Source organism: Myotis yumanensis, unplaced genomic scaffold (assembly GCF_028538775.1).
Source record: "Myotis yumanensis isolate MYYU_CA2020_CCGP unplaced genomic scaffold, mMyoYum1.0.hap1 SCAF_3, whole genome shotgun sequence".
NCBI lineage: Eukaryota > Metazoa > Chordata > Mammalia > Chiroptera > Vespertilionidae > Myotis > Myotis yumanensis.
The window spans coordinates 152,575,989-152,596,571 of record NW_027223754.1 but is presented as its reverse complement, the minus strand read 5'-3'; the positions used below and the strand labels follow the sequence as shown (position 1 = coordinate 152,596,571).

Here is a 20,583-nt window from a genome sequence, read left to right as displayed (position 1 = left end):
ATATCCCTGTGGCTATTTTTTGTAACTACCAAGATGAACTTCTTAATCCCTTCACCTTTTTCACACAGCCCCTGACCACCCTCCCATCTGGCCACCATCAGTTTGTTCTCTGTATCTATGAGTCTACTTCTGTTCTGTTTATTTTGTTCTTTCGATTTTATATATAAGTGATATCATAGAATATTTGTCTTTCTCTGCCTGACTTATTTCATTTAGCATAATACCTTCTCGGTCCTTCACATTTTCCCACATGGAGTACTTTTCATGCACTAGTTCATTCAGTCACAGTAAGGGGCTAAGCTGGGAATTACTGTTGCATTTATAGCATCTCAGAAAGGCTAAGTAACCTGTTCAAGCTCACACAACTAGTGATTCAGAAAAGCAGAGTGCAAAGTAATGATAGGATAGATGTTTCTTGTTTATGAAGTTGGTAGAAACTTCTTAGAATTTCTGACTCGAATTAAAAATATTGTTACCACTTATGCCACAAACCTTGATACCAGCTATTTACATGGAATCTTGATTCTTGCTCACTACCTCCCACTCTATTTTTTTAAAATCTAAGATGTTCTTCCCTATCCAATCACACACCTCTCTTATTTTTTTTTTTTTTTTAAATAATTTTTATTTCTTAAAGTATTACAAAGAGTATTACATATGTCTCCTTTTTCCCCCCCATGACATTCCCCCGGCCCCTACCCCCCCGCCCCCCCCCCCCCCGCCCCGTGTCTTGTGTCCATTGGTTAATCTTATATGCATGCATATAAGTCCTTCAGTTGGTCTCTTAATCCCCCCCCCCAACCCTCCCCAGGCTCCCCATTGTAGTTTAACATTCTGTTCAATGTTGCTCTGCTTCTGTATCTACACCTGTTCATCAGTCCATACTGGTCCCCTTTATTTGTCCCAACCTCACTGGAGTAGTCTCAACCTCACCAGGGCCGTCTGAGCCTCACCAGGGCCATTTCAACCTCACCGGGGTCGTCCCTACCTCTCGGGGGCCGTTTCAACCTCACCGGGGTCGTCCCTACCACACCAGGGCCGTTTCAACCTGACTGGGGTTGTCTCTACCACACCGGGGCTGTTTCAACCTGACCGGGGTTGTCCCTACCACGCCGGGGCCGTTTCGACCTGACTGGGGTCGTCCCTACCTCACGGGGGCTGTTTCAACCTCACCGGGGTCGTCCCTACCTCACGGGGGCCGTTTCAACCTGACCGGGGTTGTCCCTACCACGCCGGGGCCGTTTCGACCTGACTGGGGTCGTCCCTACCTCACGGGGGCCGATTCAACCTCACCGGGGTTGTCCCTACCACACCGGGGCTGTTTCAACCTGACCGGAGTTGTCCCTACCACACCGGGGCCGTTTCGACCTGACTGGGGTCGTCCCTACCTCACGGGGGCCGTTTCAACCTCACCGGGGTTGTCCCTACCACGCCGGGGCCGTTTCGACCTCACCGGGGTCGTCCCTACCTCACGGGGGCTGTTTCAACCTCACCGGGGTCGTCCCTACCACACCGGGGCCGTTTCGACCTGGCTGGGGTCGTCCCTACCTCACGGGGGCCGTTCCAACCTCACCGGGGTTGTCCCTACCACACCGGGGCCGTTTCAACCTGACCGGGGTTGTCCCTACCACGCCGGGGCCGTTTCGACCTGACTGGGGTCGTCCCTACCTCACAGGGGCTGTTTCAACCTCACCGGGGTCGTCCCTACCTCACGGGGGCCGTTTCAACCTCACCGGGGTTGTCCCTACCACGCCGGGGCCGTTTCGACCTGACTGGGGTCGTCCCTACCTCACGGGGGCCGTTTCAACCTGACCGGGGTTGTCCCTACCACACCGGGGCCGTTTCGACCTGACTGGGGTCGTCCCTACCTCACGGGGGCCGATTCAACCTCACCGGGGTTGTCCCTACCACACCGGGGCTGTTTCAACCTGACCGGAGTTGTCCCTACCACACCGGGGCCGTTTCGACCTGACTGGGGTCGTCCCTACCTCACGGGGGCCGTTTCAACCTCACCGGGGTTGTCCCTACCACGCCGGGGCCGTTTCGACCTCACCGGGGTCGTCCCTACCTCACGGGGGCCGTTTCAACCTGACCGGGGTTGTCCCTACCACGCCGGGGCCGTTTCGACCTGACTGGGGTCGTCCCTACCTCACGGGGGCTGTTTCGACCTCACCGGGGTCGTCCCTACCTCACGGGGGCCGTTTCAACCTGACCGGGGTTGTCCCTACCACGCCGGGGCCGTTTCGACCTGACTGGGGTCGTCCCTACCTCGCGGGGGCTGTTTCAACCTCACCGGGGTCGTCCCTACCTCACGGGGGCCGTTTCAACCTGACCGGGGTTGTCCCTACCACGCACACACCTCTCTTATTAAGAGAAAAATTCAGCCCTAGCCGGTTTGGCTGAGTGGATAGAGCGTTGGCCTGCAAACTGAAGTGTCTGGGATTTGATTTCAGTCAAGGGCACATGCCCGGATTATGGGCTTGATCCCCAGTAGGAGGCAGCTGATCAATGATTTTTTTCTCATCATTGATGTTTCTATCTCTCTCTTCCCTTCTCTTCCTCTCTGAAATCAATAAAAATAGATTTTTTTAAAAAGAAAGAAAAATTCAGACTTCCAGCCCTACCTGGTTTGGCTCAGTGGATAGAGAGTCGTCCTGCAGACCAAAGGATCCCAGGTTCGATTAAAATAAAACCTTATAGCCCTAATGAGTTGCTCAGTGGTTAGACCTGCAGCCTGAAGGGTTGAGGGTTCAATTCTGGTTAAGGGCAGGCACCTCGGTTGCAGGCTGGATTCCCAGCCCTGGCTAGGGCACGTGCTGGAGGCAACCAGTCGATGTGTCTCTCTCACATCGATGTTTCTCTCTCTCTCTCTCTCTCTCTCTCTCTCTCTCTCTCTCTCTCTCTCTCTCCCCCTCCCTTCCACTCTTTCTAAATATCAATGGGAAAAATATCCTTGGGTGAGGATTAACAAAAATAAGTAAGTAAGTAAATAAATAAATAAAATCACTTATATTTGTATAATGTTTGACAGCTGGAAAAGGCTTTTCATACATTATCCCAGAAACACTGTGTACATGTTTACAATGGTCAGGTTACAGAACTCACATTTGTGACAGAGTTCTAATTTAAAAACCTAATGAATATTTATTTCCTTTAAACTGAAGGTGGCTTGCAGGCAAAGACCATTTCTTGTGTGTCTTGTGCATATACTATATCCCTGAGAGTGCATTCTAAATCACTGCATTTTAAATATGTTGCCATCAAGAATTAACTTTGTAAGAAATATAGTTTTCTTGAGTCAAGATGGTGGCAGAACTCTCCCTCTTGCCTTCAGGGATACAAGCCACACATATACAAAGCTAGAGCCTATTTTAATATGTAATTAGCTTAAAATCACTTTAAATAAACACCAAAAATAAAACTAATACTCTTTTAGACTAGCATATGAAAACATGTAGATATTCTCTAAGATATCTCTATTACCATCTTTTTACAAAAGAAATCACAAACGTTATGTTATTTAACTCCTATGTATAAAAATAAAACAAGCATTTTCTTACAATATCATGATTATCGCACCCAACAAAATTATCAATAATTCTTTGGTACTGTCAAATACCCAGTCTTGTATTAAAATGTCCTCTATTGCCTTAAAAATATTTTTATGTTCTGTTTGTTAAACCTAAGATGTAAATAAGATACTTGTTGTATGTGCTTCTAATGGAGCTCAATGCATTTTTATTTCTGTGTGGAGGTGCTAAAATTTGTATATATTTATTGTGTTTCAACCACCTCATTCATTGTTTCTTCTGATACTGAAATTGTCCCATTTTGGCTATTAAGAGTACCTTCATGAGGGCTCGTTTGTTCTTTGGGGTCCTGTTACCCTTTGCATTCTGGCACAAGCTGTTTCAGACTCATGTTGTGTATTTCCTCCTCCAGACCTAGAATTAGTTATTCCTGTAAGGAACTTTGGTTCCTTCAGTGGGAAATAAATATGTACCTTTTAAAATTAACTTACTTTTAACTCATTTACATGACCCCCTAGTAAATATCATTATTGTAAACCTTTCATAACTTTCCCTTGACTTAAACTTAATATCAAAATTGTTAACACCATCAATTCACTAGGTGGTTTCTATGTGCAGAGCACTGTTTTAAGTAAGAGAAATACAAAAATTAATAAAACATACTGCTTGCTTTCTAGGGTCTCACCATCACTGGCAGAGCCAGTCACATCACAAGTCACTACTTCAATATAAGGATGACTGTGACAACAACCTAATAGAACTACGAAATCTGGATAAAACCCACACTTCTTAGCCTTCAATATAAAGCCCTTTATGATCTGGTCCCTGTCTCTATCTTATCTCATTCATTCATTCATTCATTCATTCATTCTCTGAAGGCTTATTGGCAGCCTCTATGTGCCAGTGATCAGGTCCCTGCCCTTAAAGAGCACACTGCATAGTAGGGCAGCACATAATCAAACAGGCAACCATAATACCGACTGGTAAGTGCTACATGAAATATCAGCACAGGATGTTATGGAGGGGCCCCTCTTTTTTTTTTTTTAATCCTCACCTGAAGATATTTTTTCCATTGATTTTTAGAGAGTTGAAGGGAGGGAAGCAGGGAGGGAGGAAGGGAGAAACATTGATGTGAAAGAGAAAAATTGATTGGTTGCCTCCCAAATGCAGACTGATGTTCTAACCATTGAGAAAACTGGAGAGGGCTGGAGGGGCCCTTCTTAACTTAGTTTTGAGAAATTAATCTTAGAGAAAGGGATAGTAAGCTAAGACTTGATGAACTGAAGTTGTTCATAAGGGGAAGAGGAGTAGAAAGTAGGCCATCATGTTAGGGCCCAGAGGAAAAATAAACGGAGCTTTCTGAGAACTGTGAGTTTATTTGGGTGAGGTGCTTAAGGCAGGAGTGGGGAGGACACAATAGTTGAGGATGAAAAAAATGAAGGGAGACATGAGGAAGATCTGTGTAAGCTGTTAAAGATTTTAGAGCCTTCTCCTAAGGGCAATGGGGAGTCATTCAAAGGCTTTAAGGGAGGAGTCACATGATCAGATTTGTGCCTCTGTTGCACAGACGAAGGTATAGAAAGGGCCAAGAATGAAGGCAGAGGCCAGCTAGGAAAATATTAGGAGCCCAGGCTGGGTCCGACGGTGTGACAGTGGAAAAAAGTGAATGTTACCCAGATATATCAAAGCACAATAAATCATATGGTGTTTGGCACAATAAATCATGTGGGTGATAGTGAAGGGAGGAGAGAAGGTAAAGGTGACATCCAGGACTCTGGTTTAAGTGATCTGGGGTAATAACATCATACCCCGTGTTAAGAAACAAAAGAGGAAGGTTACGTTCCAGAAGGAAGATGCTGAGTTCTGTTTTGAATATGCTGACTTTAAGGAACCTACAAGAAGTGATGTCCAGTGGGTAATAGTGTTTGCAGGCCTAAAATTCAGGACAGAGTTGAGGTAAAGGCTCATTGTGATGTCAGCAACATAGATTTAGGAGAGGCATAGAGGAGAGAACACTCCTCCATGGAACTCTATCATATCACCACTCCTTACCTGTATGGCTTTTGACCTCCAATAGCAAGACTGAGCTCACTAACATATAGGGGATCTTGTAAAAGAGTAGCTTTCTGAAAGAGGAAAAAAGTGAAAATAGTTAGAACTTTTGTTTACTGAAAATCAATTCCCCCTACTTTTAGTCAATATCATAGATCTTTAATACGTTCTACAGTACATGATTTATTTATATAATTTATTCTAGTGTTTGATAATACCGCAGGGAATTTTTTCCTTATATAAAATTTTAAAGTTTTAAATATAATTTTAGTTTGTTTATTATAAAATAAAATCACCTATCAAAATTAAACAGTACAGAAATGTATAAAGTAAAAGACAAAAGTTTTAGTCTCTCCCTACTTCTTCTATCCTGCTACTCAAAGTACCTTGCTATTATTAGTTTGGTTTATATCCTTTTGGCATATAAAAGCATACTAGCCCTAGCTGGTTTTGCTCAGTGGCTAAAGCATCAGCCTGTGTACTAAAGGGTCCCGGGTTTGATTCCGGTCAAGGGCACATGCCGGGGTTGTGGGCTCCACCCCCAGTAGGGTGTGCAGGAGGCAGCCAATCAATAATTGTCTCTCATCATTGATGTTTCTCTCTCTCTCTCTCCCTCTCCCTTCCTCTCTGAAATCAATAAAAATAATAATAGTAATAAATAAAAGCATACTAATTATAATGTATACATTTAAATATTAGATGATATATTTTTATAATATATATATTTAATATTAGCTAAATTATAGCACATATATTGGTCTGGGGCTGTTTTTTCTACTTAATACATGGTAGACAGTTTTTCGTGTCTGTGTATATAGGTTTACTTCAATCTTTTAAATGATTTCCTAGTATTCCATAGTACAGTTATACAATAATTTAACTATTCTCCTATTAATGAGGTTATTTTTCCTCAAGTCTTTAGTGTTATCATTTTCCATTCATTCTGGGTCCTCAAAACCAAAGGTCAGGTAGTGTTCAGCAAGTTTTATTTATGTTGAGGCTTAACAGACAGATTATTTCAGAAGAAATTTCTGAAATGGTGCTGATTTACTACTCCAAACAAGCGGAGTATGTGCTTTTTCTTTTTCTTTCTTTCTTCCTCTTCTTTTTTTTTTTTTAAATCCTCACTGAAAGATATTGTCTATTGATTGTTAAACAGGGTGGGAGGGAGGGGGTAAGGGGAAAGAGAGAGAAAAGAAAACACATCCATGTGAGAGCAACACCATCAATTGATTGCCTTCTGCACACACCCCAACCAGACTGGAGTTCAAACCTGCAACCCAGGTACATGCCCTTGAATGGGAATCAAACCCACAACCCTGCGGCTGACGCTCTAGCTACTGAGCCATGCCAGCCAGGGCAGTATGTGTTTTTTCTTACAACTTTGTCCTTGCTCTAAGTATTTTGGGGTGGGGGGGTGCGGTTTGAGTTGCTGGACATATGGTAGGCATATTTTTAATTTTTTTGGAAGCTTCATACTGTTTTCCACTCTGGCTATCCCAACTTACATTCCCACAAGAGTGCACTATGGTTCCCTTTTTTCCACATCCTTACCAGCATTTATCTTATCTTTTTTATGGCAGCTGTTCTAACAGATTTGAGTCGATATCTCATTGTGACTTTTTATTTGTTTTTTCCTAATGATTATTGATGTTGAGCATCTTTTTGTATACCTGTTGGCTACTTGTACATCTTCTTTGGAAAAGTGGCTATTCAGGTCCTTTGCCCAATTTTTAAGTGGATTACGTTGTATGAGTCCCTTATACATTTTACAATTGAGCTGTATAAGTTCCTATACATTTTGTGTATCAATCCCTTATCATACATATGGTTTGCAGATATTTTCTTCCATTCCACAGGTTGACCTTTTATTTTATTTATCCTTTCCCTTGCTATTTTCAAAATTCTAATTTCCTTTGGCCTTTTTTGTTTTTATTTTTAAATCTTATTGTTGATAGTATTACAAATGTGCTCTAAGTTTTTTTTTAAAAAAAGCTACTTTTTTCCCTCTCCAAATGTTTATGCTTGCCTTAAATCTAGAATTTTAATTTGGAAATATCCCTTAGTTCTTTAGCTTTCCAGTAGCTGTCTTCACAATTTATAAAGGGCAAAGAATTGCCACATTTCATTTCTTAAAATTTATTGGGGTGACATTGGTCAACATGAACATATATGTTTCAAGCATATTTCATTTTTGAAGAATTTGAGATGCGAAACAACCCAAATGTAATTATTTTTGGTGAAAGTTACAAATATAATGGGTTACCAAAGGAGACTCAACTCTTTGGAAACACTTAAAATCCAAATGAGTGTTAATTTCTAATTGGATTATTTAGGTTATTTTTAACTGAAAATATATAGAGAGTTAAAATGTCCAATTCCTTTTCCCGGAGCACTTCCCTGCTTCAATATGAAAGATCATTCTATATCTCAAGGCACAAGAGATCAATTAACGAAGATAAGTCTGACTGATTGGATTTTTTTCAATTTCCTAAAACTTATGAAGATATCACTAAGACTAACCAAAGGAGACCTGCCCGATGAGAATATTTAACTATGTCAAAAAAGGCACAACTTTTAAATGTTTATATTGAATTAATATTTTATTTTTATAAAAGTAAATGCTAACGTGACTCATCATTTATGTCTGAAATATTTACTCATTTTCCATCTTTCAAAGGATAGAACATTATTTTTTTTTTAAATATATTTTTATTGATTTCAGAGAGAAAGGGAGATAGAGAGATAGAAACATCAATGATGCAAAACAACAAGAAAACCCACCTCGTGGGAAAACATATTTGCCAACGTCATATCTGATAAGGGCTTAATCTCCAAAATTTATAGGGAACTCATACAACTTAACAAAAAGAAGATAAACAATCCAATCAAAAAATGGGCAAAGGATCTAAATAGACACCTTTCAAAAGAGGACATTCAGAAAGCCAAGAGACATATGAAAACATGCTCAAAGTCACTAATCATCCGAGAGATGCAAATCAAAACAACAATGAGGTACCATCTCACACCTGTCAGAATGGCCATCATCAACAAATCAACAAACGACAAGTGCTGGAGAGGATGTGGAGAAAAAGGAACACTTGTGCACTGCTGGTGGGAATGCAGACTGGTGCAGCCACTATGGAAGGCAGTATGGAGGTTCCTCAAAAAATTGGAAATGGAACTCCCATTTGACCCTGTGATCCCACTCCTAGGAATATATCCCAAGAAACCAGAAACACCAATCAGAAAGGATATATGCACCCAGATGTTCATAGCAGCACAATTCACCATAGCTAAGATCTGGAAACAGCCTAAGTGCCCATCAGTAGATGAATGGATTAGAAAGCTGTGGTACATCTACACGATGGAATACTATGCTGCTGTTAAAAAGAAGGAACTCCTACCATTTGCAACATCATGGATGGAACTGGAGAGCATTATGCTAAGTGAAACAAGCCAGTCAATGAAGGAAAAATACCACATGATCTCACTCATTCATGGATAATAAAGACCATTACAAACTTTTGAACAATAATAGATACAGAGGCAGAGCTGCCTCAAACTGATTGTCAAACTGCAGTGGGAAGGCCAGAGAGAGTTGGGGGACAGGAGGGAGGGGAGTAAGAGATCAACCGAAGGACTTGTATGCATGCATATAAGCATAACTAATGGACATAAGACACTGGGGGGTAAGGGAGGGTAGGGGTTTGTCAAGGGGGGGGGGAAAGGATACTTATGTAATACCCTTTGTAATACTTTAAGCGAAAAATTAAAAAAAAAAAAAAAAAGAAACATCAATGATGAGATAGAATCATTGATTGGCCACCTCCTGCATGCCCCCTACTGGGGGGATTTAGCTCACAACCCAGGCATGTGCCCCTGGCCGGAATTGAACCTGGGACCCTTCAGTTCACAGGCTGACACTCTATCCACTGAGCCAAACCAGCCAGGGCTAGAACATTATTTTCAATATTATATTATAGTACCCACCAAGTAATAAACCTCCACCGAGGTTTTATTTCAGTAGTCACAGAAAGAAAAAACCAGTGTCTGGTTTCAAATCCCAGCTCTAGACCAGTTGTGCAAGCTTGCATATATCATTTAATTCCTCAGTACCTTAATTTCCTCATCTATAAAATGAGAATAAAAGACCTACATCATAGCGTTGCTGTGCAGATTGAATGAGTTAATATACAGAAAGCATTAAGCGTGTGTAGCGACATGGCCTCAAATGACCATACTCAACAAGCAACTCAAAGCTATGCGGCAGGCCTTCCAGCCTGGGCAGCAATCCATAGGTCTGCTTCCCAGCAGAGCAATCAGCCCTATAGACAGCAGAGTTATGGTGACTACAGCCTGTCAGGGGACACTTCAGGCTATGGCCAGAGTACCTATGGTTCTTTTTTAGGACAAACCCAGAACAGCTAAGGCACTTGGTCAGCTCCCCAGGGATGTGGCTCAACTGCTGGCTGTGGCAGTGGCCAGAGTTCTCAGTCATCTTATGGGCAGCAGTCCTACCCTGGCTATGGTCAGCAGCCGGCTCCTAGCAGCACCTTGGGAAGTTACAGCAGCAGTTCTCGGAGCAGCAATTACAGGCAGCCCCAGAGCGGGACGATGGTCAGCAGTCAGGCTATGGTGGACAACAGCCTAGCTGTGGTGCACACCAAAACTCCTATAATCCTCCTCAGGGCTATGGGCAGCAGAACCAGTACAAGAGTAGCAGTGGAGGTAGAGGGGGTAGTAGAGGAAACTGTCGCCAAGATCAGTCCCCCATGAGTGGTTGCAGCAGTGACGGTGGTTATCGAAATCAGGACCAGAGTGGTGGTGGTGGCAGTGCTACAGGAAAGGCCAGCAGGACCATGGGGGACAAGGTCATGGCAGTAGCAGCGGTTACAACTGCAGCAAGGTGGCTATGAACCCAGAGGTCATGGAGGTGGCCAGGGAGGCAGGGGTGGCATGGGTGGAAATGACCGTGGTGGCTTCAATAAATTTGGTGGGCCTCGGGACCAAGGATCACATCATGATTCTGAACAGGATAATTCAGACAACAGCAGTATCTCTGTGCAAGGCATGGGCAAGATTATAAATAAGAAAACAGGACTGCCATGACTAATCTGTACACAGATAGTGAAACGGGCAAGCTGAAGGGAGAGGCAATGGTATGACCCACTTTCTGCTAAGGCAGCAATAGACTGGTTTGATGGTAAAGAATTCTCTGGGAATCCTGTCAAGGTCTCATTTGCTACTTGGCGAGTAGATTTCAGTCGGGGTGGTGGCAGTGGTCATGGAGGGCGAGGAGGACCCATGGGCCAAGGAGACTATGGAGGTAGTGGCGGTGGTGGGGGTGGACTCCCCAGTGGAGGTGGCAGCGGTAAAGGATAGCAGCGAGCTGGAGATGGAAGGGTCCTAATCCTACATGTGAGAGTCTGAACTCCTCTTGGAGGAATGAATGCAACTGTGTAAGGCCCCTAAACTAGATGGCCTAGGACAGGAACCAGGATGCTCGCTGGTGGAGGTTGCTATGGAGATGGTCGCCATGGTGGCAGAGGAGGCTATGATTAGGGCAGCTATCTAGGCCGAGAAAGGGATCATGGGGGCTCAGGGGTGGCCAGGGTGATGGGAACCAAGATTACTTCAAGCAGGTTGGCCCTGGCAAGATGGACTCCAGGGGTGACCACAGACAGGATTGCAGAGATGCCATATTAGCCTGTCTCCTGAGATTCTGAAACAGGTTTTCTCCTATACCCAGTGTGACTCTTATTATTATATAACCTTCCAACTCCTGACCACACATGGTTTTTTTTGTGACAGACTATGTAATTATAGCCATATCTCTGGTTCCCATTAAACACCATTGTTTTAGAGGGAGGGAGGGAGGGAGGGAGGGAGGGAGGGAGGGAGGGAGGGAGGGAGGGAGGGAGGAAGGAAGGAAGGAAGGAAGGAAGGAAGGAAGGAAGGAAGGAAGGGTTCCTACTGGATAGTAACAATACATGTTAGTTATTGTTGCTGTTTTTATTATCAGAATACTCTAAATTGGTCTATCTGACTTGTCCCAACCATGCTTCTGCTGCAGAATTAAAAAGTCATATTAAAACTAAGAATTAGTCAATTCAGGGAAGTCCAAACAGTTATTTTAAAATATTTAGATAGATTTTTTTTAAGCCAATTAATTTTTGGTTTGTCTTTTAGAACAGATGAGGCCTTCTTTTAATAGACGAGGATTTTTCCCTTTATGATTCATTTACATTCTTAATTTGGAGAAAGCTGTTTAAAAATTTAGAAAATTTAAATATTTAACATTTAATTTAAACATTTAACATTCTAACTGTTCTATGAAGGGGAGAAAATAGAGTTTTCTTGAAATTTTTCACAATTTATAGCCATTTATAAAACCCCCTGCTTCCTAGCTTCTTTGGAGTGAAAACAGCCTTTCATATTTCTTAATATTCTTATGTTAAAAGATTAATAATAAAAAGTATATATCACTGAAGATAACTGAAAAAGATCATGTTACTTTTTTATTAAATTCCTTATTTTTAAACTGAGCCCAGTGTAATAAAAAGATCCCTAAAGGGGAGTCTGACTCTGTCCCTAAACTTACTATTTAATCTTGAGCAAGTCACTTAAAATGGTTGCACTTCCATTCCTTCACCTAAAAAGGACACAGACTAGGTGGTTTCCATAAAATTATCCGATCTTATAACAATGACTCCCATCAACCTACATTCAATAGCACAGCTAAGAAATACAGAAACATATTGGCAATGTTGACCTTTATCTGAGCTCTCTTCTCTCTGAAAGCAGAAGTGGTTGAAAAATCACCTGCTCACACACATCCCGAGATAAGACCTGTCTCCTTCCCCATGATTCTCATGAGACTCTCTGATGACTCGCTTATTTACCCGCCTCTATAAAACCCAGGTCTCTCTCCTTTTCTTTAGGACAGACGCTTCTCATTAATGAGCATCTCCCCTATTGCAATCGCTGAATAAATTCACTTCCTTAATTGTCCAGGGCATTTTGTCTTTCATAATATGATTAAATTCCAAGGTTAAATTTCCAAAATGAGGAGGAAGAGCAGCATGTAAAAAACAATACTCAAGTCAAGGTTAACCTATGAGGACACTTACTATAATATAATTGTTCCATGAACTTTTTAAGTGCAGAAATATTGATGACGTGGTGGAAATAATGTACAAATGGAGTTCTGACTCTTTTTTCTCTAGGTTTGGGTTGCTTTGTAAAAGGGAGGCGGGGGAGGAATTTCCTAAGTAAAGCTCATTTCCGTTCCCATTGCATTTGAAAGGGATTTCACTTAGAGAGTCTTTGTGATCTGGAAGTCCCTCGGGTCCTTTTGTGTTTGTGGTGCAAGATGGCACGCTGACAGCCTGGCCAGTGGCTGCTGTAGAATGACAGCTCCTCCTGGAGGGCATAGGTAGGGGTCGACCGGCGCTTTGACCTTGAAGGGACAGCTTCTTGAGGTCTGAAGGACAGAGAGTTGAGTCCTTGGACAGTGTGCTGCTCTCTTGGTGGTACCTGTCAGGGAGAATTTAGTATTAAACATGATATTCAGAATTGAATAGTAAGGAACAAGGAGACACCAATGACCCAACTACAGTAGTTTAAGACTCTGAACGTGAATGTTTTCACATAAAAGGAATGCTTGCTAAGAGAAGGGGGTGACTTAATCTCACTTGCTTACACACTGACCCAGGGGAGATATAGCACAACTCTGCAGTATACTTTTCTGCTTTCAGAAATAAAATTCTACCCAATGTCATTTAAAGAAACACTTTCTATATCTAAAGAATTGTGCCTGTCCTTCACAAAGTCCAATATTTCCATTGAAAGGACTTTTCATTCTACTTCTGAAACCTGATTTTTCTTTCACTCTGCATTTCTAATTGATCTGATAAAGAAAAAACCATTCACATGGAGATATAGAGAGATTTTTAATGGTGTTTTGATTCATCTCTTGCTAATACTCTTCTGATATTAACAATAGCATCCCCAACACCTCAGTACTTTTTTCACAATCAATCCTTTACCTTCCCTGTTCTCTCCAGCTCACCGCGACCCATTTCTACTCTGCTGCCCCAGGAAGCAAGTAGTAGAGGCTTAGAAGTTGCAGAGTATGCTGAGATCTAAGTTCCCATCCTGGCTGTGCCACTCAGTGGGGCTGTGACTTTGGCTGACCTAAGCCTCAAGTCCCTAATTTTAAAATAGGAACCATAACAGTACCCATCTCACAGAGTTTCTATGAGAATGAAACAAGAAAATATACATGCTATGTGTCTGTAACACTGGAAACAGTAAGTGCTAGCTATTAATATTATCCTATATTGTCTTAAATTGCTGGTTTGTCATTTTCTATTAAAGTGTCTTTGTCTCCCTTATAAAATTGTAACTGCTATATAAGTGGAAAGTCATTTAGCTTTTATTAGTTCCTAAATTAATTTTAAACAGGTATAAAATTCATTCATTATCTGTATAGTGCTACGAACTGTGCTGAGTTCCAACCATCTGCTCCCTCCCCCACTGACACTGCATGTGCGCAGGTGCGTACACACAGGCACACAGCACACACACACACACACACACACACACAGGTCACTCAAGTTCCATCCCCTTTAACAGCCATAATTATCTTACATTGTCCTATTTCTTCATAGGATTCTATTATGTAACCGTGTTATCAAACTGTCTGAGTACATAAGGTGCTCACACTAAGATTTTCAGTTAAAGGAATATGTGTCTAGCCCTGAAATGGATGACACATACTCCAGTCCTCTTTAAAGTGACAGTTTTTCTTTTTATTCTTGCAGATAATATTTTCTAAAATTTTCTCCATGGAAATTGAAAGATCAGACAGAGGCCAAAAACCAGGACTACAGGCTTTATTAGAGGAGAAGGACCTGCCGGGCTGTCTCGCAAGGGGAGGACAGCAGCACGTGCAGGGGTGGGCACGCCTTTTGAGGGGCGGAATGGGAAGGGGTGGGGGGCTTAGTGTACTCGGCGCACACTGATTGGTGGCTTACTGCATTGTCCATATAGGACAAGGGCTTAGGGTATTTGGCAGGTGTGGATTGGTGGTCCAATGTATAGTCCATATAAGGTACCTGGTTAGTCACTCAGGTATTTCCGGGCTGCAGGTTATGTTATACTCTGCCCACCAGTTGGGGGAAGGGAGGATCTATCAGAAATTGAAGAGAGTTAATTAACCAGTGCCTAGATTATGTTAGATAATGTTAATGTTAATGAAAATATGTTACAATGTTCATGTCAGGCACAACATATGTTTCATGTGAAAATTCAGCAACATGATTTCATGTAGTTACAGAAAGTCTCACTTAAATCAACTGTTACTTACTCAGGTGTATGAAAAAACCTACTGTTTTGGGGGATTTAAGAAGGGTTTCTAAAAAAGAATTATTGTTTTGGCAGCATAAATGAAAATGCCATGGTCATTACTGCTTCACTAGTTAAAGAAGCCAACTCATAAAACTAAACTGTATCCTTCATTTTAAATTCAATAACGCCCTTCATTACTAGTCTGACTAAAGAGCAGTTCATTACTAAGAGTTCTGGAACTTTGAATTTGCACTTTGCAACCTCCTATTTGTAAAACTAAGTTGCTAAAAGTCAAGTGTTTTTCTAATGAGCTGATTATGTATCTCCAGGGAGAAAACAGCCACAAAGGAAAAAAAGATGAGAGAAATGGGAAAGAGAACTCCAAGTCAAAAATATGCACAAATCATTTCTCTCCTTTTCCCCTCTGCATCCAAGACAGATAAACTCTTTGAGGCTGAAAATGTCAGGTTAAAAGTCACAGTCCAAAAAGCAACAGGCAGAATTGAACAGCTTCAGAAAAATCTGTGAGGTGCGAGTTCAGCTCAGAATAAATTGTACATATAGGCTGCCGTATTGATTCTATCAAGAAAAATGGCAAATTATAAAAAAAAATGATTATTTGATTTAAGAAACTCTTTAAAAGGATAAGAAAGTAGTTCAGTTAATATGAAAATGGAGAGTTTAGTTTTGTGGAGAGCTGAAAACCTATCAAGTTGAAATAGATAATTAGATTAAAATGTTAAAATATAAGAAAAAATGTTGATGGATTAGAGATATATTATGGGTGTAGACCTCAGGAGTCTCAATAATCCAGGAGTAAACTGACTACCTGGCCCAGGAATTCCCAAACCTTGGTAGCTAGCTAACAGGAGCATCTAGAGAGCTTCCAAAACCAGATTACTGAGTCCCATCCCTCAGTATTAGTGCCTAGGCTGGAGTTCAGGAGTCTGAACTCTCCATGAGCCCTAAAGAGATTCTGACGCAAGGCCATGCTTGAAAAAACCATGAATTTTTGCCGTTATTCCAGGTCAGCTTTATTCCCACACTCCAAAGGGTGTGGGTTGTCTCCTCACATAGCGTAACCAGCAGGCTGCTGAGAGCACAAACTAATCTCAAAGTAACAACACGTTGGGAAGCAGCCACAGTGTCCCAGATTCCGGCTTATTCAAGCAAGTTCAAGCTGCATAGCCAATCTAACCTCAAACAGCAGGAGTGCTTGGAGAAATGAGCTCTCCTATTGAATTGACTCCCTAATCCTGTTTTGGATGCTCGACTTTGTTAAGAAAGTTTTCTAAAAGTGTTTTGGTTCTATCTTTTTGTAAAAGGCAGACTAGTAGGCATACATGACTCTTCGATAATTGGGGTCCTTCTGTGCTTCAGGGTTATCTTCATTATCACAGTCTGGAACTGGAGCAGGTAAGTTGAATTGGAACAGCGGGCTTCCAGAGACAGAGGCCAAGAGGAGGGGGCATTCATGCCCCTCACTCCCTAAGATCTCCAATAGCCACCACCCCCCTCTCCGAACAAGCCACCACAATAAATGCATATGTACACTACATAAAAACAGTGCATCCGTGCCTACCAATGGAAAAAGAGCTTCAAGCCACTCCAAATAAACATACATTCCAAGTACATGAGTCACTTGATTCCCCCTTTTGCTACCCTTTTTTATGGAATCTCTTCTATTGAGATTCTGGAACCATCACTGGCTCTAGGAAGGATCTGAGACCGGTCCAAATCCTTTTCCATATATATTGGTATATGCTTAAAATTCTACTAGTTTTCTTCTACTTCAGGCCAAGATGGCATAACAGGGACTAAATATACCTCCCACCCGAAACAACCAAAAACTAGGAAAATACACGAAGAAAGAAAAAAACAGCTTTTAAGACACTGGACATCAGACAACATAAGAGGGTGAGCTCTGAGTAGTGGGAAACAAGGTGAGAACTAACATCTGCCCCATCATACTGACTTGAAAAAGTTTCCAGGCCATGGTGTAGCAAGGAGCAATAGGTATTGATTGTGGTCATGGTTTCACTGGTATATGTATATAAGAAAAAAATGTATCAAATTGTGTACTTTAAATATTACAGCTTATTGTGTGTCAAAAAGCTTTTAAGCCCTGGCCGGAGAGGTCTGTTGGTTAGAGCATCCTCCTGATATGCCAAGGTTGTGGGTTCGATCCCCAGTCAGGGCACATACAAGAAGTAACCAATGAATTCATGAATGAGTGCAACAACAAACTGATGTCTCTCTCTCTCTCTCTCTCTCAAAAATCAATCAATAAAAAAAATTAATCTGTTAAAACAAAATTCTACTAATAGAGCTTTCCTTGAGTTTCTGGCTTTGATGCCAATTAAAATGGAAATCCCAGGGAAGGGGGAACCAGTTTAAATGTGTATTATTAAGTTATCACATTGTGGTGTCAATAAAAACCCAAGTACAGAATTGTATAGAGAGCAAGGATGCATACTAGGAAAGGCTAGAAAGAGGAATTCACAGAGAAGGGAGATAGAGCACAGGATAGAAAATGCAAACAAACTTTGCAAGTGTGTTGTCAGCTAGAAACAACAGGGGTGGTTTTGCTGGAAAGTGTGGTGCTGTGTGTTAGTTGCCACAATGATGGGGAGTATTACTAGTATTTAGTGGGCAAGAGCCAGAGAAGTCAAGTCCTACACTGTGTGGAACTGTTCTGCACAACAAGGAAGAGTCCCACACAAAATGCCAAGAGCACTCCACTGAGAAACCCTAGTGCAGTGATGGCGAACCTTTTGAGCTCGGCGTGTCAGCATTTGAAAAACCCTAACTTAACTCTGGTGCCGTGTCACATATAGAAATTTTTTGATATTTGCAACCATAGTAAAACAAAGATTTATATTTTTGATATTTATTTTACATATTTAAATGCCATTTAACAAAGAAAAATCAACCAAAAAAATGAGTTCGCATGTCACCTCTGACACGCATGTCATAGGTTCGCCATCACTGCTCTAGTGAAAGGAATTTCGTTGCACAGACTGTTGGTCCCTTCAACAATACCAGCATTACAAAGAGGTCTTGGGGTGCACTCTGCTATGTATGGCTTGTAGTGCGAAACAGAACACTTAGTCATCAACCTTTCTTAGCCAGTAAGTTTTTCTGATGTTTCAGCTTCAAATGTAATCAAAACCTCCAAAGATTTGAGAACCCTGACATGAACACAGAGACTGTTTTTAAAGCTAATTCCTTAAATCCTAAAAACCTGTAAGAAAATTACAGTTACTATAACCAACTTTCTCATCCAGAATAGTTGGTTGTGCTAGTAAAGTTAAAATTGTGTAAAGCAAATTGGTGATGTATTCCCAGTAGAAAAAAGAATCTTCCTAAACCAATAATCAATTTTTGGTGAGAAAGGAAGTTATAATAATGAAATTTAGATTTAGAAGAGACCTTGCAGGTCATCTTGATAAAACAGCAAGAGAAGGTGAGGGTGAGAGACAGTGCAGTGGGCCAAGGCCCTTCTCGGCAGCCTAGGTTACTGCACAGTGTGATATACCACAGGTTTGTGAATACTCCGCCCTCCTCCCCCTTCCCTGCCCCCCCCCCCCCCCCCCCCCCCCCCCCCGCCCCAGCTCACTTTTTCTTTGCAGCATTTTGCAATGTTTTCCTATCCTGTCTTTCAAGGCCTCAACCCCCATTAATTTTCCACATGCCTATGTATCTCTTGACTCACATGCCGTAGACCAATTCCAGCATGTCATAATTATAAGAGTTTCATCAAAAGGTTGATGAAACTTGAGGACTCAACAGGGTTGAGTCTCGCATGTAGTCACCTGTTGGGAATGGCTAAAGGCATTTCCCCAAACCTGAATAGGAAACTGATTGTGGCTGCCAGACAGTTAAAGGGCATCTTAATCTACATGTTATTGCCTCCTACTGGCCAAACACCTGAACAGCCATAGGCTATTCCCCAAACTGACAATGCTTCAGTACCCTTTGAAACCTTACCCTTTGTAGTGTATTATCTCCACCTTGCCTTAGGACAAATTGTGTTAATAAAAGCAAGGGTCCTAGGCAAGAAGGTACTCTTCAGTTCCTTTAGTTGAAGGTCCTCTGACCCCCAATGCCTTTCAAAATTATAATTTGTCTCCGGACTCTTTATTAGTCTCTGGATTTCTATGTCATCTGCGCACAGCCTTTTCCAGATTCCTGAGCCCTTCTTGATGCTGGGACATGAACCCCAGCATACTCACAGCTGTTAGAATGCTATGCTCCCCTCCTCCCTCTAATGTCTAGATACTGATTGTGTAACAGCATCACACTTTGAGTTATGAAGCTTAGGAAGCTCCTTTCTACATTTATACCCGGACTTCTTTCCCACTGTGCAGACTGAAATTTCAGTGCCAGATGAACTTCTCCACCAGATGAGGCCCTCACACTTAACCTGTGCAAACCAGTACAGGGCTTGATCCCTCCTGACATCCTTATTTCTCTGAAAGGCATCACCTTGCAGTCACCCCAGCTTGAAACTACAGTGGCTTATCTCTCCATCTCTCTTATGTTCCTTAAATCAACTGACAGTTGTAGTTCTTACTTCCCCAATCTCTCTCATTCATCCCTTTTTCTTTATTCCCACTACCACTAGCCCAGTTCAGATTCTTATTGCTTCCCACCAACCTTTGGTCTCTCCCTACTTCAGTCCATTTTCAGTACAACTGTCAGGTTATTTTCTGTAAGAGTGATTTTTATCACATTCTCTGGCTCAAAACTTTCAATAGTTTTCTCATGTCCTATGAAACAACATGTAAAATTTTCCCCTGGATTTGTAAGACCCTCCAAAATATGGGCCCAATTTTACCTTTTAACTTTATATTTAATAATCATGGTGTATTTATTTATTTATTTATTTATTACTGGCTAGGGCAGGATATGACATTTCCTTTTTTTTTATTTCTTAAAGTATTACAAAGAGTATTACACATGTCTCCTTTTCCCCCCCCTTGACATTCCCCCGGCTTTCCCCACCCCCCAGTGTCTTGTGTCCATTGGTTATTCTCATATGCATGCATACAAGTCCTTCAGTTGATCTCCTACCCGCCCAACCCTCCCCAGGGTTCCCACTGTAGTTTGACAGTCTGATCAATGCTGCTCTGCCTCTGTATCCATTTTTGTTCATCAGTCTATAATGGTCCTTATTATCCATAAATGAGTTAGTTCATGTGGTATTTTTCTCAGCTTCCCAGGGGCCATCTCAGTCTCACAGGGGCCATCCCAGCCTCCCAGGGGCCGTCCCAGCCTCACAGGGGCCGTCTCAGCCTCACAGGAGCCGCCTCAACCTCACAGGGGCCGTTTCAACTTCACCGGGGCCGTTGCAAGCTCACAGGGCCATCTCAACCTCACCGGGGCAGTCTCAACCTCACCGGGGCCGATTCAACTCCAGTGGGGCCATTTCTGCCTCACCGGGGTCATTTCAGCCTCACTGGGGCTGTTTCAGCCTCACCAGGGCCATTTCAACCTCACTGGGGCTGTCTTGAACTCACCGGAGCCATCTTGACTTCACCGGGGCTAATTCAACCTCACCGGGGCGGTCTCAGTCTCACCAGGGCCGTTTCAGCCTCACCGGGGCCATCTCAGCCTCACTGGGGCCATCTCAGCCTCACATGGG

The 20,583-nt window shown here is 42.3% G+C and overlaps 1 protein-coding gene, 1 long non-coding RNA gene and 1 pseudogene across 6 annotated transcripts in view; 2 read left to right on the top strand and 1 right to left on the bottom strand.

Annotated features, from left to right (window-relative positions):
- The window catches only part of CUNH12orf56 (chromosome unknown C12orf56 homolog), a 77,207-nt gene that overhangs the window by 20,539 nt on the left and 36,085 nt on the right, over positions 1 to 20,583 (bottom strand). For all 4 annotated transcript variants that reach the window (XM_070409805.1, XM_070409806.1, XM_070409807.1 and 1 more), the window contains exons 4-5: positions 12,716 to 13,121; positions 5,583 to 5,656 (exon numbers count right to left, since the gene is read on the bottom strand). In XM_070409805.1, coding sequence (XP_070265906.1) covers positions 5,583 to 5,656; positions 12,716 to 13,121 — 480 coding nt within the window. The remainder of the gene's footprint in view (positions 1 to 5,582; positions 5,657 to 12,715; positions 13,122 to 20,583) is intronic.
- The window catches only part of LOC139006949 (uncharacterized), a 101,393-nt gene that overhangs the window by 45,662 nt on the left and 35,148 nt on the right, over positions 1 to 20,583 (top strand). The gene's annotated exons all lie outside the window — the stretch shown is intronic.
- LOC139005242 (RNA-binding protein FUS pseudogene) lies at positions 9,807 to 11,311 on the top strand (annotated as a pseudogene).